Below are 16,130 nucleotides of genomic sequence, written 5' to 3'. Positions count from 1 at the left end.
TTGATTTGCTTTCCATCGTAGTCTTGTGAAGTTTCTGAATATTACACTATTCATTATAAAACACAATGTGTCCACAGGCTATGGAGATTATCACTTTATTTTTTTTAGAACTACTCAATAAGTCGTACCTGAATGGGTTGCGATGACATCTAACTGTAATATTTCTGGTGAATAGCAGGCCCAACAATCACATGATACTGAAACCCATTCCATAAGCTGAATTATATGCTGTTTGTAGAGATAAAGAAAGCTATCCAATTGCTGCACTTCAGCCAATGAAGACATTGTTTCCTCTACCTGTTAAAACAGCGACAGGATACTTTATCTTAACTGAAACAATATTAAAAAAAATTTAAAAACCTTTTAAAACTCATAGTTATACTATCAGAACAAAAGGAACACAAGATTTCCATAGTTTCTACTTGGACAATCAAGATTGTTATTTAATGTCTGCCTATACTACACCTATTAACTTTTATTTAAAGCGAAACATTTGTCCTGAGTTCAAGATGAAATGTAAGGAACACAGCAATGTAACAGAAAAAATGAGAACATCTCTAATCCATGTGAACACTTATGCAAAAAAATAACCATATCACAAAAAAGCTCTTACTAGTTTTAAAGATGTAGTGATTTTCCTCCTTAATTTAAGAATGCCTTAAAAGATTAACATAAAGGAAATTTCTTGCAATCCTACCTAGCAGGCTATGGCAGCTTCCAAAAAATATTGCTGTTACAGCTCAGAGAAGATATGGTATTTCCCTTCCTGCCCTTCCACCTCAATTTTAATTATGCAAGATGCTCTCTCTTTACAGTATCTGGGTAGGTTAATTTTGAAATTCTCAACTTCTGTTGCTTAGAAGTACTGAAATTTACTGTTATATTTGAAACACCTTCTTCATATTTACTTTTAGACTATTCCATGAGACAGACAAATAAAACATGTACAAAGAAAACATGTAAAAAGAACTACTAAATGAATTCCACACATGATTATACTTGGCAAGGAAGCATATAGATTTTCTTAATCACTTGTAGCAGCTGTATTACAAAGCAAAGGAAAATCTGCTTTGACAGTTCTTGAAGACTCCTACCAGAGGTACAAGACTTTTCTAAGGAAGAGATTAAAAGCATGTTGGAAGCAGCATCCAGAGTCTTAGTGATTTCAGTGGACAGTGAATCAAGAATTGGGGGGAAGACACTTAAAAATCTCACTGAGAAATAACACATCATCAGCATGGCCAGTTCTAGCAGGGAAAGATACAGTGCAGCGCTATGTGTGACATCATTTGACTCTAAGTGGTGCAGCAGAGCTACAAATTGTAGTCATATTTTTAAGCTGAACTCAACCGCACAAGTTAGCTGAAACATGTCTAGGACCTTTACAGTTTTACACACTAATCACTTGCCAGACAAAACATGTTATTATGCAAGTACCAGATGTGGAGAAAATAAATGAGATTTCTAGGAAAAAAACATTAAAAAAAGAGATAAATCGGGATTTGCCAAGGACAAAGGTTACTCTTAAAGCGGGTTTGCCTCCCTCAAGAACAACAGATTTCTCCTTTTTGGAGCATTCTGCCAGCCAGCCCAAACAACTCAGAATAACTTATATGTAAAATATTAATTTGTCTGTAAATTAATGGGACCATTTTACATGACAGAATGTTTAAATACAGACCGTTCCCCATTATTACTCCCACCACAATTTGCAAGACGTTTTTTTTTTATTGAACAAGACACAAAATAATACATTTTTCAGAAGTCATTTAAAATAAACTCTAAATAGTTTCAAGAGTGCAATTAAAAAAAAAAATGCCAATAGACAGATGCATATCTTCTCATTAAGAAGTGTCTCACAGTTGAAAAAGAATAAAATAGCCAGGGTGATTTTCTTTCCTGTATTTGAAAGCTAACAAGTCTAATAATACATTATTTCATTATTTTCATGCTAATAATCGTGTGCCAGAAGAGCCAAGATAGCACAGACCACTGGTAATAAAACAAAATGTTATCTTTAGCTCACCAGTTAAATCACTGACAAGCTCAATACATGCTGAACAGACTTGTAACAACTGATATGGCTTCAGTCTACTTGGGGCAGTAAACTGTACTCCTCATCAGGACACCAAAGTGCTCAGTTGGTGGTCTTGATCCTTTTCCTTAGCCCTAAGCAACCAGAAACACTGATGAACACAAAGCAAAGGGGCCAAAAATCAAGCAAGACTGAGTGTTCACAATCAGGTCACAGCAGTTGTGGTCTGCGGTGTCTCTGTGATCTGCTGCCCCCTTATAGTAAAGCCTGAATTAAAGATCTATAATGCAAATTTTTGAATAATTTATGTTTATACTCATATATATCCTGAACACAGACTTCTTTCCCAAACAACAAATTTATACTTGTAAAGCTAGCTGGAATACATTTGTTCTATATGGTCTTAAACTATTTTCAAATGGATTTCTTGCTTTCTGCAAGGTATACAGATCACTTTGAATTTTTAGAATAGTCAGTGACTGGTGACAAAAAAAATTTTAAAAAGGACTCTCATCCAAAGTACTGTCAACTTTAAAAATCATCTGTAACTGCAGGAACATCTTAAACCTTTAATAAACCTGGGAGATTAACTTTCTGTACATGAAAATCAGGATTTATCTCCATGAAACTGCTTTCTTTGTAGGGGTATGAATTTGTAAGATTTTAAATGGACATTGATGACTTTATGGACAACTGTAGGGCTAAACAGACAAGATAGTGCAAAACATACCAGATCCATCTGTCCAAGGCTTAAGTGGTCAGATTGTTTAAAAAAAAAAACAACCAAACAACCCAAAACCCAAAAAACAAAACAAAACAAAGCCAAAACAAACCCCCTGAAAATCCCACCCTCACACTGGCACTCCATGAAACAGATTTTCACGCTGTACCTCTCTGACCTGCAAAGTCTTTTCAGTACTTGTTTCAAGCTTTGTTGTATTTTACTTTTTTCAGAATAGTTTTCAAAGTGTATGCCTTCTTGGAGGCAGCCTGTCAGCTAAGGGGTCATAAATACTGATGCTACACAGGCCATTGGAATACCATGCCTGGAAGCAAGAGAAAAGGAAGTAGAATAACCATTGCATTTAAGGTGCACGTTTGAAAAAAGACAACTTGGATAGGTCACAATTGTACTTGAGGATGGCTTGCTGATTTATTTGATATTTAGCTTGAGGAAGAGAGAAATAATGGGGTGAGATAATGTTTAGCCAAAAAAGCTCATCCATTATCAGGGCATCTACAGATGTTCTTGATTTTAAAGCATTCCTGAAACATTTAAACGTTTGGTTCTGGTGTGGAGGTAAAAAGGTCAGCTACTGTAAAATCAGTCTGATCTTTGTCTAAAGATTAAAAAAAAAAAAGATGAAATTATCACTTTTAAGGCTCGTAGTGCTCTTGATCTATAGGTGAATTGTTATTTAACAGTCAGTGACTTTTTTCATGGCCACTTGTATGCTCCTGTGTATAACCTAACAATAACAATAATCTGGTGTTTTACATCCACCTAAAAAAAAGCATCAACAGTTCAACCAGCACCAACTGCATGGCCAAAGCTTTGCAGAATCCAGCAACAAGCTCTTGAACACTTCCTGTTCCAAAACTTTACCCAAACTATGGCCCATCCATCCAAGTAAAGTGTTCTTCTAGGCCAATGGCAGCCCTTGTCCAACTGTGAGTTTTCCATGCTCTTGTAATGTACTTCAAGACATCTATTATAAAATGTAATGTAAACACACTTAAAAAAAAAATAATCTAGTTGTAACTATAGTCTACTGACCCATACTGGATGTCTTTGGCCACAAACTAAAACTGATTTCCAGGGCCTTTCTCAGAACCAGCAGATATTCTAAATCTATGGGCCTTCAACCAAAGTTATGAAGAAAAGTAATCATCTAGGCTCTGCTGTCCCGAACTGTAAACCCAACTCCAAACTTAATTCTGGTATTAATCATATACAGTATGTACAGTGAGAGATGAACAACCTTGGACTACCCCCCAGCCATTACTCTCCACTGGTATAACCCTGATATAGCACTGGTACAGCCAGTGAACAAGCCTTACAAGATGTACCAATAAGGCAAACATCCAAGTTTCTTACCCAAGTAATATCCTTTCCTATCGTCAGCCAAACTCAGACTTTAATCACATTTCTGAAGACCACATTTATGTAGGAGCTAATATTTGCCTTAGAAACATCACTGTATGTTCTAGTCTTACAGTGTTTTCAAGACTCAACAGTACATTCCGCTCTTCTGGCACCACTGTTGCTCTAGACTTTTAACCTCAACTTTAATCCCATCCTAACCTTAGCACTACCCTGAGTTCCAGTTCCATAGAACAAATAACCTATAAGACTCTAGTCTCTGTTGCTGCTAATCTTAGTTACAGCCCCGTGGATCTGCAAGATTAAACTGAGATGTTCAAACTGCTGTCTGGAAACAGATGTAGCACCTAACAACTATGAACTGTGATCTGGCAAAGCAGAAATATCAATATTTTGACTGACAAATTATAACACTCATAGATCTTTCAGCCTTCACAGAGGCTTCTAAATGTTAACGAACCACCAGAACAATGCCATAGGGATAGATCTTTGCAGAACAGCTCTATGACTAAACACAGAATCCAAGTATTCCTTCCTGCTTTTTTCATTCTAACAGTGAATCTGATTAATTTGCAGTTATTTGTATATCTGAATGTTTAACTACTACATTTCTACATAATTTTGGAAACAGATTGCTAAACACACACACACACACGACAAATAAGCAATCCCCAAACAAAACTAGTAGTATTGTACAAGTTCTTAGTTCTTATAAATAAGAGTTTAATGATTTGTTCTTCTGGACAATTTACCTTTATCTGTTTTAAACAGACTAAATCCAAAGTATTTTCAGCTAGGAAAAAAGATGAGGAGACTGACGAAGGGTACAGTCAAGGTCATACAACACCAAGTCATTTCAAACCCTACCAATCTTTGTGGATGAGCTCTTAGTTAAGGATTTCTGTGGTTTAAATCTACCAGCAAGACAAATAATTATGGGTCTGTTTAGGCAAAGTATCTTATCCATAGTAAAAATCAAAACCACAACAAAATATTAAACCAGCTCATGGTTTACCTTTTCTTTAAGGTTCTCAGAACATGGTATTGCCATTATTGTCACCAACACTTTCATTAGCTGGAAGCTAATTTCTTTGCAGTCTTCCTGGCATACTTCAACCAATGCTTGTACACAATAAAGCAACTGCTCCATATAAAGGACCTATTTTTTTAATAAAAGCATACATTTATTATGTTTTGTTATAAAATATAACATTCTCTTTAAGTGAGAGATACAGGAAATGACAATAATAAAATCTAAGCACTGTATAACCCCCTAAATTGGTAATATATTGATAACTTCGTTAGTTCTTTTGATTACTCACATTCTACTTCTTATAGACAACAACATAATCTTCCTCCCACACCGTTGTTCATATTTACCTTGATCTGTTAACAAAATAAACGACCCTGCTCTTAATCACACAATTGCTCCACTATGAATACAAACATCAAAGCATTTTGGAATTCTTTCCAACTGTACTTTCTCATTCTGAAGTGCAATTTGTTAATTAATATCATATTTTTACAACTCTTTCAAATATAATTCCATGTTTGACTATTTTGAATGGCACAATAATGGTTAAATACATAAACCATGAAAACCTGAGTGCCTGCTTTTATCTCAGCCAATTTATCTCACTTGATGCAATATAATGCATGTTATCTTGATTCAACTGATACCAGCTGAAGTGAACATTGTTGTCAGTTAGTTTGCAGTAACTTCTATGACAAAGTGCATCAGATATTCCATGACACTGTCAGATTACATTTGATGAACAGAAGGGGCCACTGTTACAAGTTTACTTCCAAAAATATAAATCAAGTCTAGGAATAGGTTAGCTATAAATGTTATTAATCTCATGGACATGGTCAATCCTTTAGCTAAACAGTGTCTATGCTGCATTTGCTGTTAAAATAAAGAAAGACTGTTTTCCAAGACCAAAGGCTAGAACAATCACACCAAACGCTTCAGCTGCAGATGAATGTATCTACTCTATCTAATGCCAAATGGAAGTGGAAGCTTAAGAGCTCATAGCAATTTTGCAGATATACTTCAGGGAATTGTCGTTTGAACAATCAGGTTATAGTGCTTCCAGTTATATATGAGTTTCTAATCATCACAGGCTTCATAGAGATTAAGCTGAATTTCTGTATCACTGGTACATACTCCACTAGGAAAGAAACCAAATGAAGGAAGAACTTCAAATGTATATCTTACATTGGCTGAAAAAGACAATTACACTAGATTCAGTCTACATGCATGAATAGCTATTTTAAAGGGAAGTCTGCATCTGACGTGAAATCAATTTTCTGAAGGCACAGCACTGGCCCTTTTTTGGTCATTTTAAGTGCGAGGCCTAACAAACTTTTGGTGGAATGAAAGCTGGGATTTCATTTGTGGGGGAAATAGTAGAGATTATTCTTGTGCTCTAACAGATCTATTTCCACTTCCAAGCAACTGAAGAGGGAAAAAAAAATAATCCTGGAAGTTAAAAATATCCATTCCACATTGAAGGGAATTTCTCACTTCCTTATATAGCAATTGATGAATATTCTTCAAATGATAAAATGAAAGTGGTCTCCAGGTTCAGCCATTAGTTAGGAGTACACCTGGGAGCAAATTTATAATGTATAAAGGTCTTCCTCCTAGATTCTCACTTAAAGAGAAACAACTCGGCCCAACAGTTTAAAAAACATGCTCCTAAATGTACACATGAGAGTACTGGTACCTTCCTTTTAAAATTGAGAACAATAATAATACAAAACAAAAATAAGCTATTAAGATGGAATCTTTCTTAGGAAACCTGACATGACAGTTACAATGGACTGTGAAAAGTTTTCAGTTATTTTTACTGATGAGGATCAAAACATATGATCCTGTTTGGATTGTGAACAGAAAGCATTTCAAAACATGGGTTAAATTCTGCCTCTGGATCTGCCAAGGTAGTCCTCTATTAATACAGTACATAGTAAACAGCGTCTTCTCTCCCTGTTATACCTTTTTGTTTTCCTCTCACTACCTGAAGCCTTTCACAGCTGTTCTCAAACCTTCTGAGAAGATGGACTGCTAGCAAGTTTTTGGGAATAACAGATTTGACCAGGTGACCACAACATGGCTCAGGGACAGGGGAGCTCCTGTTTTGTCTCAGACTCATGTGCACAACTATATCCTGAGTTAGGGTGGTACCGGTGTGCAAGGGAGAGATAGGAATGGGACCAGTTAGGGAGAATAAGGGAAAAATAAGTCAAGAGAACCACTGGTCCAAAACTTTGGTTTGTTGTGTATTTTCCAGTCAGCCTTACCTCTTCAGATCGTTGACAAACGCCAGCTTGTGACAGTGTGTTGCCAAGATTGGCCAAATGAGGCTGTAAGATTTCTTTTGGGCTACCTCGGATCACCGCAGTTAGAACCATTACACAAGAAGGCTTAGGTGTCTTTCCAAAGGCTGATGTGATTAATCTCAATGACACTTCAGGGCTGACAAAAGTTCCAATCAATTCTGCTGCTTTCACACACTGAAAAAAAGAACAGGAATAACTTCAGGATTTTCCTGAAAACACAAAGACCATTCAATGTATCATGGGCATTTTCTTTTTATGATTCCAGCTGTTATTTTAAATGCTTCAGCAGTTGCCTTGAAGGCCTTTTCCACTCACTCAGTAATGATTATATGCATGAAGAAATTTTCTTGACATGTGTTCAGTAAGCACATAATAAGGCATGCAAGCACTCTTCTCAGCATCAGACAAACTTCCATGAGAAAGTACTGCACAGAAATGAAGTGTACAACTTTCAGTGTAATAAAGTCTCTAGTTTAGAATAACCAGATGTTGCAGATTTAGTGGTTTAGCACTTTGTCCTCTAAATGCATGCTTAGGCATGCTCTTAACGCACCCACTACCCATCTATTAAAAGCAGCAACAGTAAAACCCCAGAAGAGGAATTTTTTTGTTATCGTACTATATTTTGACACTGACATTACAGCTCTGGTTCAGTGTGAAAGCACTGCCATGGGGGAACCGCCCACTGCTTTCAATCTCTCGCTTCTTTAACTGCAAAGGCTTAAATTACTATGTATTCCCCATGATACTCATGCCCTTTGATCCCATCTCTGCCTTGCAGACATATCAGTGTGTTGTACTCCACACGAAATACCATCACAATCAGAGTTTACTCTCTGACTGATGCCCAATATTTACAGTCAGGTGCATGAATAAAGATACGGGCAACTACTGCGCCATTACCTGTGCAACAGGAACATTTCTTCCTAATCCATTCATTTAATGGTTGGCTCATTTCCCCAAACATGAAAGCTTATTTCCCTTTGTATATGATTTTTAGTCTAGGGATTTAGCCATGGATTCTTAATTGCACCTAATTAATACTTGAATCATCCAAGGGTTTTTGTCTCAATGGAAGCATGTAGCCATGAATTCTACAGTTTAAATCTGCACTACATATAGCTGTTGCTTTCCACAAGGGTGAAGACTCAAACCAGTTCTAACATACTCTGTGAAGATGTGAACCCTGTCCTCCTCCATTATTTGCCACAGAGAAAGAAAAAGACTCATAGTGCACTTAAAACTGGAAAAGGACAATACAATTAAACAAATTAAAAAGTAATTAATTAAAAAATACGAATTGATACACTTATATGGATCAATTTATCTACTCATTTTAACAGGGGAAAAAGAAAAAAAGAAAAAAAGGCTAACAGACCATTTGGTCTTTTACACATCTCATTTGGTATTATTAGGCTGGAGAAAGACATACACATTTTCCAAGCTGGTGGCTGCTCTGAAATGGGTTCTACAGTCACAAATGATAATCACAGTACCCTGAGAAGCAGCATCACTATGGAGATAAAAGGCATTCACAAACAAAAGTTTATGAATCTTAAATTTTGGCACAGGAAAAGTAAAATTCATTATAGAAACCATCTCCTAATTGGGAATAAATCTCTTAGAAGCACCTGCAAGAAGATTAGCGATGGAATTCTAAGAAAGAGACAAGTATGGTCAAAAAAAGGCAAGGGAAAACTATGTGCTGCTTGAACACATACTTTTGAATTTATATTTATAGCAACAAGCACTAGATAGGAAATTTGACCGGGACAGCAGGGCTATGTGGGTTTATTCTTCTAATTATTTAAGTTTTCTTATAGATTTTATGCAAGCATTAAGAAACTTGAAAAGCTAGATACCCACAGTGGCATATCTCTTCAACTCTGGGACTGTGATTTTCTAAGGCCTGTAAACCCCTTTTTGAAACAACAACATGACTTCTGACAATATTCCAGGTTTACTTCTCTCTACCATTGACTGGTGTGTGACTGGCTTAGTTTACAAGCTCAATCTGACTGTAAAGCACTATCTTTAGAGGTCAGAAGCTGGTTCTGAAAGGGGGGGTGAAAGGGGTGGAATAGCTAGAAGGTGATAATAGATAAGGATTGGGGAAAGGGAAGGAACAATTCAGGAAAAGTTGAGAGAGACAACAGTACTAAGAAAGCCTAAAGACAACAAGAAATTGCAGGAAAAAAAAATCAGAAAAAGGATAATTTCAGAAATTGATTTCATGGTCTATATAGTTCAACTGATAGCAGGAACCTAAAGAAAAGCCTGATTTAGGAAATCAACTGTTCTGACATTTGTTGGGCTACTTGCATTAAGTAAGCAGAATGCATTCTTCCAATTTCCCAAAGGAAAAAAAATTTGTAGCTTTAAAGTGTTTTATCTTAAAACTGTAAAAGCATTACCCTCTGCTAAATTTACCTAATTTACTTAAAGCTACCCTCTGCTAAATTTACCTAATGTCTTCAATTACATCTGTTTTATTGACTTATTGTTGACCAAAGTGTTGAGAGGATCAACTGTTAGAAAAATCTGATACTAACTATTCCTCACAAAATATATGGGTAAAGAAAAAAAAGGCATTTTACAATCATGAAGTATTCAAACACTACATATGGAATAAACATACCTCAATATTTCATTGGAATTATGGTTGTATTATACAGCAGAGGAAGATAAGTGAAATTAACTAGAAAGGGCATGACCTGTACATTTTTTTAAATTGAATTTGTTGCTCCAAGGCTTTTATACTTTAATTCATTGCTTATGATTTTTAGAGAGATCACTATCAATGCTTCATGGGGTTGGCATATAAACTAAACAGCATTTAAATAACTTTCCTATTGGTCTTCATACCATTAGTACAAGAATACATTTATTTTGACATAGCAAGTAAGGAAGTATAATGTTCACATGTTTTTAACATCCATAAAAACATGAGCCTGACTGTAAAGGATGGGGTCTTTATTCAGGGTATAATAGATATTTTAACAGATTAAACTTACATTTTTAACGACATCGCTTTCTTCATCCAAGCATGCTTGGTACAAAGTTCTGAGCAGTAGCTCCATGTGTTGTGTTATGTGATCCTCTGCATGTAGCAATAATGTATACAGAAGCTGGGATGCTTTTATTCTTGTGCTTTCAACCCAGTCTGTTATATCATGACAGAGACCTGGAAGAATTTTGGAGAGGTTTCTTGACACAAGTTCCCGACAACCTAGTCCTGGTCGAGTCACTAGAAGAAAACAAACAAAAACAAAAGAAAAAGAAAAATCAAAGGAAAAGCCAGCGCACATTCTTCCTTAGAAAAGTTTAACAGCTCCAAGGAAGAGCCACAGGTGTCTGCTTCAGCGTGGAACAGAATATTCCAGATGCTGCTGAGGAATTTACCTGCGCAAGTTGCACTTCTTTAATGTATACAGCAGAATTTAAACTCCACACAGCTCTCTAAAAATTCATGAATTTATTACTATATGGTGATTTAGATTATGATCTTTAAAATATTTACAGAAGGGGAAGAGAAATAGAACTTAAATGAATATGGGACATTATTCAATCTGGAAAACACAGCTTAATAATTTCCTTTTAATTTTTATAGCAACACAAATCCCATTAAAAAACCCAACAACTGACACACAGAGAGATAAACAGAAGAACGACTTTTGCACGCAAATGTTGTGGTATCAGAGTTAAATGTCGTTTGGAGGGGGAAAGAAAGGTAGAAGTCACAAATAGTACAAGGGACATGAACTGCAGTAAAACAGATAATGTCAACTGTGCCCTCCAAGAAAAAGGTTAAAAATGTATCTAGCAAATTAAAAGCAGAAAGAGCACTATGACTTGTACAAGTGCTGTGCAATAGATCAGGCCAACTAAACTGATAGTATTTTTAAAATCACAGCTGTTACATGATCTCTTTTCTAAGGCCTTTTCAGGAAAAGCAGATCACTGATGTGACTCTTCAATCTCCATCCAATTTTTATATTAAATAACACATTTCAAAATAGTATGAAAGATTATACAGGAGTTGGGGTTTTTTTTTAGATTGAACTTGATTTGTAAAGGCTTTGTGGAAAGTGGGGTTTTGTTGTTAACTTTTGTTTTTAAACAAAACTCCAAAGTGTAACAAATACATATTCCCTACCTCAATAAAGGATGCAGACTTCTAGAGAACTAATAAACTTACCTTCCCCAAGAAATGCTTACTGCCCTCTCTTGGTAATCATCAAATTTACCTCTTAGTTCATTTATAAATCAGAGACTCAGAGAAGCAATTTGACCAATATCACAGGCAACTATCAAACCTTCCACCCTGTACTTTACACATAACGCTGTGACAGCACTTTTTAAGACCTGCAATAAACATTTTTAGTGTTTTTTTCTACAGCAATTTTTTTTTCCTTTATACTGTACATACTTATACAAACAAAATCTGAAAAGTTGTTCTCTGAGAACCATCATTTTTAAATTGCCACTCAAAATGTTCACATACTGTTTTAAGAAAGAAACATTATTGATTATGAGGTGTCCAGAAACATCGAATGTGTAAGTGCATTTTTCATTTCTGGTACAGAGTCCTCCTCAGAAAGGACATGACTGAGTTGTCTCAGGATGTTTTCCCACATTGGCCTGTGTAACTACAAATGTTAAAAGGAAGACAGAGTAACGTAAATAGTCTGAAGAATACAAAAGGCTTATACAAATGCCTATGAAATACCTAGAGTAGGAAAAAAATATAAATTCTAGCATCAGGACATGAATTGCTGCTTCCTTTGTCAACGGAGGGTAACATTTTGGATTAAGAAAACTGACAATGAATAGCGAAAGGTCAAACAAAGAAATCACAGCAAATACAGACTGGCATCCTATTTGACCTGAGGCAGAAATTTATTTAAAGAATTTGGACCATTCTTTATCAGCAGTTCCTTCATTTCAGATGTTCAAATGGAGGCATTTATCCCTGTAGCTACTCCTGTCAAAGACTTCCCTGCTATAAACTGTCCACACCTGTATCCTAAGGCAAAGACTGCTGTTGCTCAATGGAAAGCTATTCAGTTGGTTGGATGACACCAGGTATGAGGTCTAACTCTATTCTTCCTCTGACCTGCAGTATCTGTCATCGTGAGATCAAAGCACAGGGGGGCTCATATGTCAGGTCCATTAGTTTGACAGTTGGGCAAAGATAGTTAAATAAAACCTACTAGAAACTCACACTTGTAAAAGATATTCCAGTACATTAAGTCAGAAGAAATGGGAACAAAGTCTTAAAATATATCATTATCATATAAAAAAATGTAAATGTTTGTGGAAGGGAAACAAAGGGGAAGGACACACATAATGACAACTCATCCATATATACTCTGTGGTAGGACACCACAAATTATTACTTGAAACTAAGGTATACTAGTGTCTCTGACAAAGTTTTGTATCCATAAGACTAAGGAGATAATTACCCTTTCCTCTCATTTTTAATTCTGTCACATAAAGCCTGACTGGTAATAAGACATACAATTTGGAAGATAAGCAGGAGGAAATTATATCTTAAGGTCACCATTAATTTGGACTCAAGTCCAAAACTATCATGTCATTTCTTTAAAATACTCTTTAGTTACATATATGTACAGATATACGTGTGTGTACTTATGTCACATTCAGGCCTTAACTGCATCATTCTACCAAGCAAGATGCATGAAAAGTCAATTAAATGCAGGGCTGGAATGTTGCCCGAATTCATGAAGCATATTTATTGTTCTAAGAAGATTGTTTAAGAAAGTACATATAATTTAATTATAATGTAATTGATAGATGTCCCTTTCTGAAAATAAAACAAACCAGAACAGCATACATACAACACACTCCTAGAGAAAACAAGATAACAGTATCAGTAATATAAATGGCAACAACTGTTTCAAGGACTAGCACATGAAGCCTTTTATGACCTTCACTATATCATGGTCATTGCAGAATAACTGACTGGAGCTTAGACATCAGCTTATGTATGTTAAAAAATTCTCTGACTGCCAAAAAAAGAAATATGTTTCTGCCATCAGTAGTGGAAGTAAAAGCATTCTTTACCATTTAAAACCCCCTGAGGTAATATTATATAAAAAATAAGGAAGAAAGAAAAAAAACATTGGAAAGGATAACAGATCAACTTGCCTGTCTTCAAAACTAAACAGCTCTGTCAAACCACTCACAATTATGAAGTGCTTCCCCTTTCATTCAAGCATTACTGAGTAAAACAACTTTAAAGAAAAAAAAAAAAAAAAGAAAAAAAAAAAGTGCAATTTCAAAGAAGAAAGAACTCCGGAACCCACTGTCATGGAAAGGATTTTGCTGCTGGGTATTCTGTGATGTGATTGTCATGTAGGCACAAGTCAAGCATGAACCTGTTCTTTCACACCAAAAGAATTTTTGTTCTGTTAAATATGACTATAGAAATCAATAAATGACCCATTTAAACCCTCTCTCTCACCACACCCATATGTCTATTTTTAAACATTAACTTTATTGAACCTGAGACAGGAAACAAGCTTCAAGCTACTGCAAACATAACATTTTAAAGCTACCTATAAATCATACAGTACTAAAAAGTAATCCACCCGCACTGCATATTCTGTTTTTTTTGTGTATAATAAAGGAAATTATTGTTTCTATTCCCATGTTCTTCATGTACACTGGCAGAGTTTAGTTAGTATCCCTGTGTCTCACAAAGAAGTCTGAAATCATTCCAGTACAAATTTTTCTTCCACGTCAATTCTATGGATCATTAATGCTGTGTCTAGTTTTCATCATTCGAGGAGACTGCTCACATGTTCTTTCATCCTGCATTCCTTTCTGGTCATCTCTGTGCCCATTCTCCACCTGATTGCTGGCTAATGTAGAACTTTCTGCTGCTTCTGCACCTCTGCTTTACCTCTTTTCATCATCAGCATTTTCATTTACTCTTTCTCAAAAATGCATTTTGGGATTAATGTAAAAACTGAATGTAGTTACTGAACAAACATTTTTTAAAATTTAAATTTAACATAAAGAATATTATATACATATATGCTATATATTTGTACATATAGGTGCTACCCCTCACTATACCCCTGTATATTACATCTTGTAATGAATATTACACATCCTTCTCTGCTGTCACTACTGCACTGCAGCTCTCAGGGATTATTCAGAAAGTAAAAACCACTTTCAGTACAACACTCACCTCCTTTGGGATAATGAGATGGCAAAATACTAAAATCCATTTTATCCTTAAGATCTTCTTCATTCTCTTTCTCCCACTGCAAGCCTATCTTTTCCCAGTAAGTCCAAGCCAGTTTCCTAGACATAAAGTAAGAGTTTTATACTATCATGCCCCCCAAAGAAAAACATTTTAAAATAAGACTTCCAGAAACTTTGACTTCTTAAATTCAGCTGGAAGGACAGGGAGCATTCCTGCCATTTAACTTAGGCACTTTAAATGCTTCTTTTGTACTCAGTGGACAGAGGTCACCTCTTCTGGTGATAATTCTGTCTCTGTCTACCTCTTTGTCTTTGCATCTCTCATACTTACTTAAATGTAGTATAAAAGGACAATATAACAAAAATTACTGAAGATAATGCTTTTATTCTGGGTTTAAGAAAGTGAGGGTTTTTTCACCAAGCAATACATCTGTGAACATAGAAACACTTTCATGTAGAACAATTATTTAGAGGAGAGGAAAAAAAAAAGTAAAATAAAGTGTTCTGCTTACATATTTTCAGGAATTTCATCAGTAAAGCCGCCAAGTAACAAAGGGATCAACTTGTGAAAATATGAGTATCTATCTCGTAGGTGCAACAACCATTCTCCAATGACAGTTGTTACAGCATGCCGAACCTACACAGATACAAAAAGACCATTTTCAATATGTCAGGAAAATACCAGAGAAATTAAAAAACAGTATTTGGTTTTGGTATGTAAGACTTGGTAATGTGCATTAATAGTTTCTGAAGAAATTACAAGAACCCAGGATTTCCTCACTTGCAACAAGCATCTTAAGTAACCTGCATGGTATCATGCTCCCTCTTGTGTTCTCAATCTGGCTTAGTTTCAGATTACTTGCTGCACCAAAGCACATCTCCAAAATGAAGACAAGATACAGACCAAACTCAGAAAACTCTAAATTCTCATGGTTACTATCTCTTTTGAGAATGTTAGAAACGTACATTTCTCCAGAATTTGAAGCTTTCCAAGCACATGTCCAGAAGACAATTTTCTCTGTTCACTATAAAGGAAGCCTGAATTAAATAATGTGAATACACCCACTTAGAAATATTTTAGTTATGAGTAAGTTGCACATTTTAAAATTATTGCCTCAACTGCATCTTATGAAGGGACCAATACCATGTTTGTTAATCATCTGAAAAGGAGACTCAAGTCCCAGAGAGATTTGACAGTATAATTTAAGGCAGAATTGAAGGGACCCATTAAAAGCAAAAGGTGCCTACAAACTTCAACAGCCTGCAGATTAGACAGCAGGCGAATAGGTCACCAACCTTGGTTTTGGATCGCTTACAACTGACAAAGCCTGTATGTAACATATTTACATATCTCAATTGCATGAATGAAAGCTGAAAATATTGGAGGGGCGGGGGGGGGGGGGGGGGGGGGGG

General features: G+C 35.7%; 1 protein-coding gene across 1 annotated transcript in view; it reads right to left on the bottom strand.

Moving 5' to 3' along the window:
• DNAAF5 (dynein axonemal assembly factor 5) overlaps window positions 1-16,058 on the bottom strand; it is a 29,048-nt gene extending 12,990 nt beyond the window's left edge. The window contains exons 1-7 of the mRNA XM_026859159.1: window positions 16,014-16,058; window positions 15,230-15,354; window positions 14,701-14,816; window positions 10,496-10,728; window positions 7,443-7,655; window positions 5,155-5,298; window positions 129-297 (exon numbers count right to left, since the gene is read on the bottom strand). Of these exons, the coding sequence (XP_026714960.1) occupies window positions 129-297; window positions 5,155-5,298; window positions 7,443-7,655; window positions 10,496-10,728; window positions 14,701-14,816; window positions 15,230-15,354; window positions 16,014-16,058 (1,045 nt within the window). The remainder of the gene's footprint in view (window positions 1-128; window positions 298-5,154; window positions 5,299-7,442; window positions 7,656-10,495; window positions 10,729-14,700; window positions 14,817-15,229; window positions 15,355-16,013) is intronic.
• Between the last annotated feature and the right edge of the window lie 72 nt (window positions 16,059-16,130).

Source organism: Athene cunicularia (assembly GCF_003259725.1).
Source record: "Athene cunicularia isolate RWA chromosome 14 unlocalized genomic scaffold, athCun1 chr14_part1, whole genome shotgun sequence".
NCBI lineage: Eukaryota > Metazoa > Chordata > Aves > Strigiformes > Strigidae > Athene > Athene cunicularia.
This window is presented reverse-complemented; position numbering and strand designations above follow the sequence as displayed.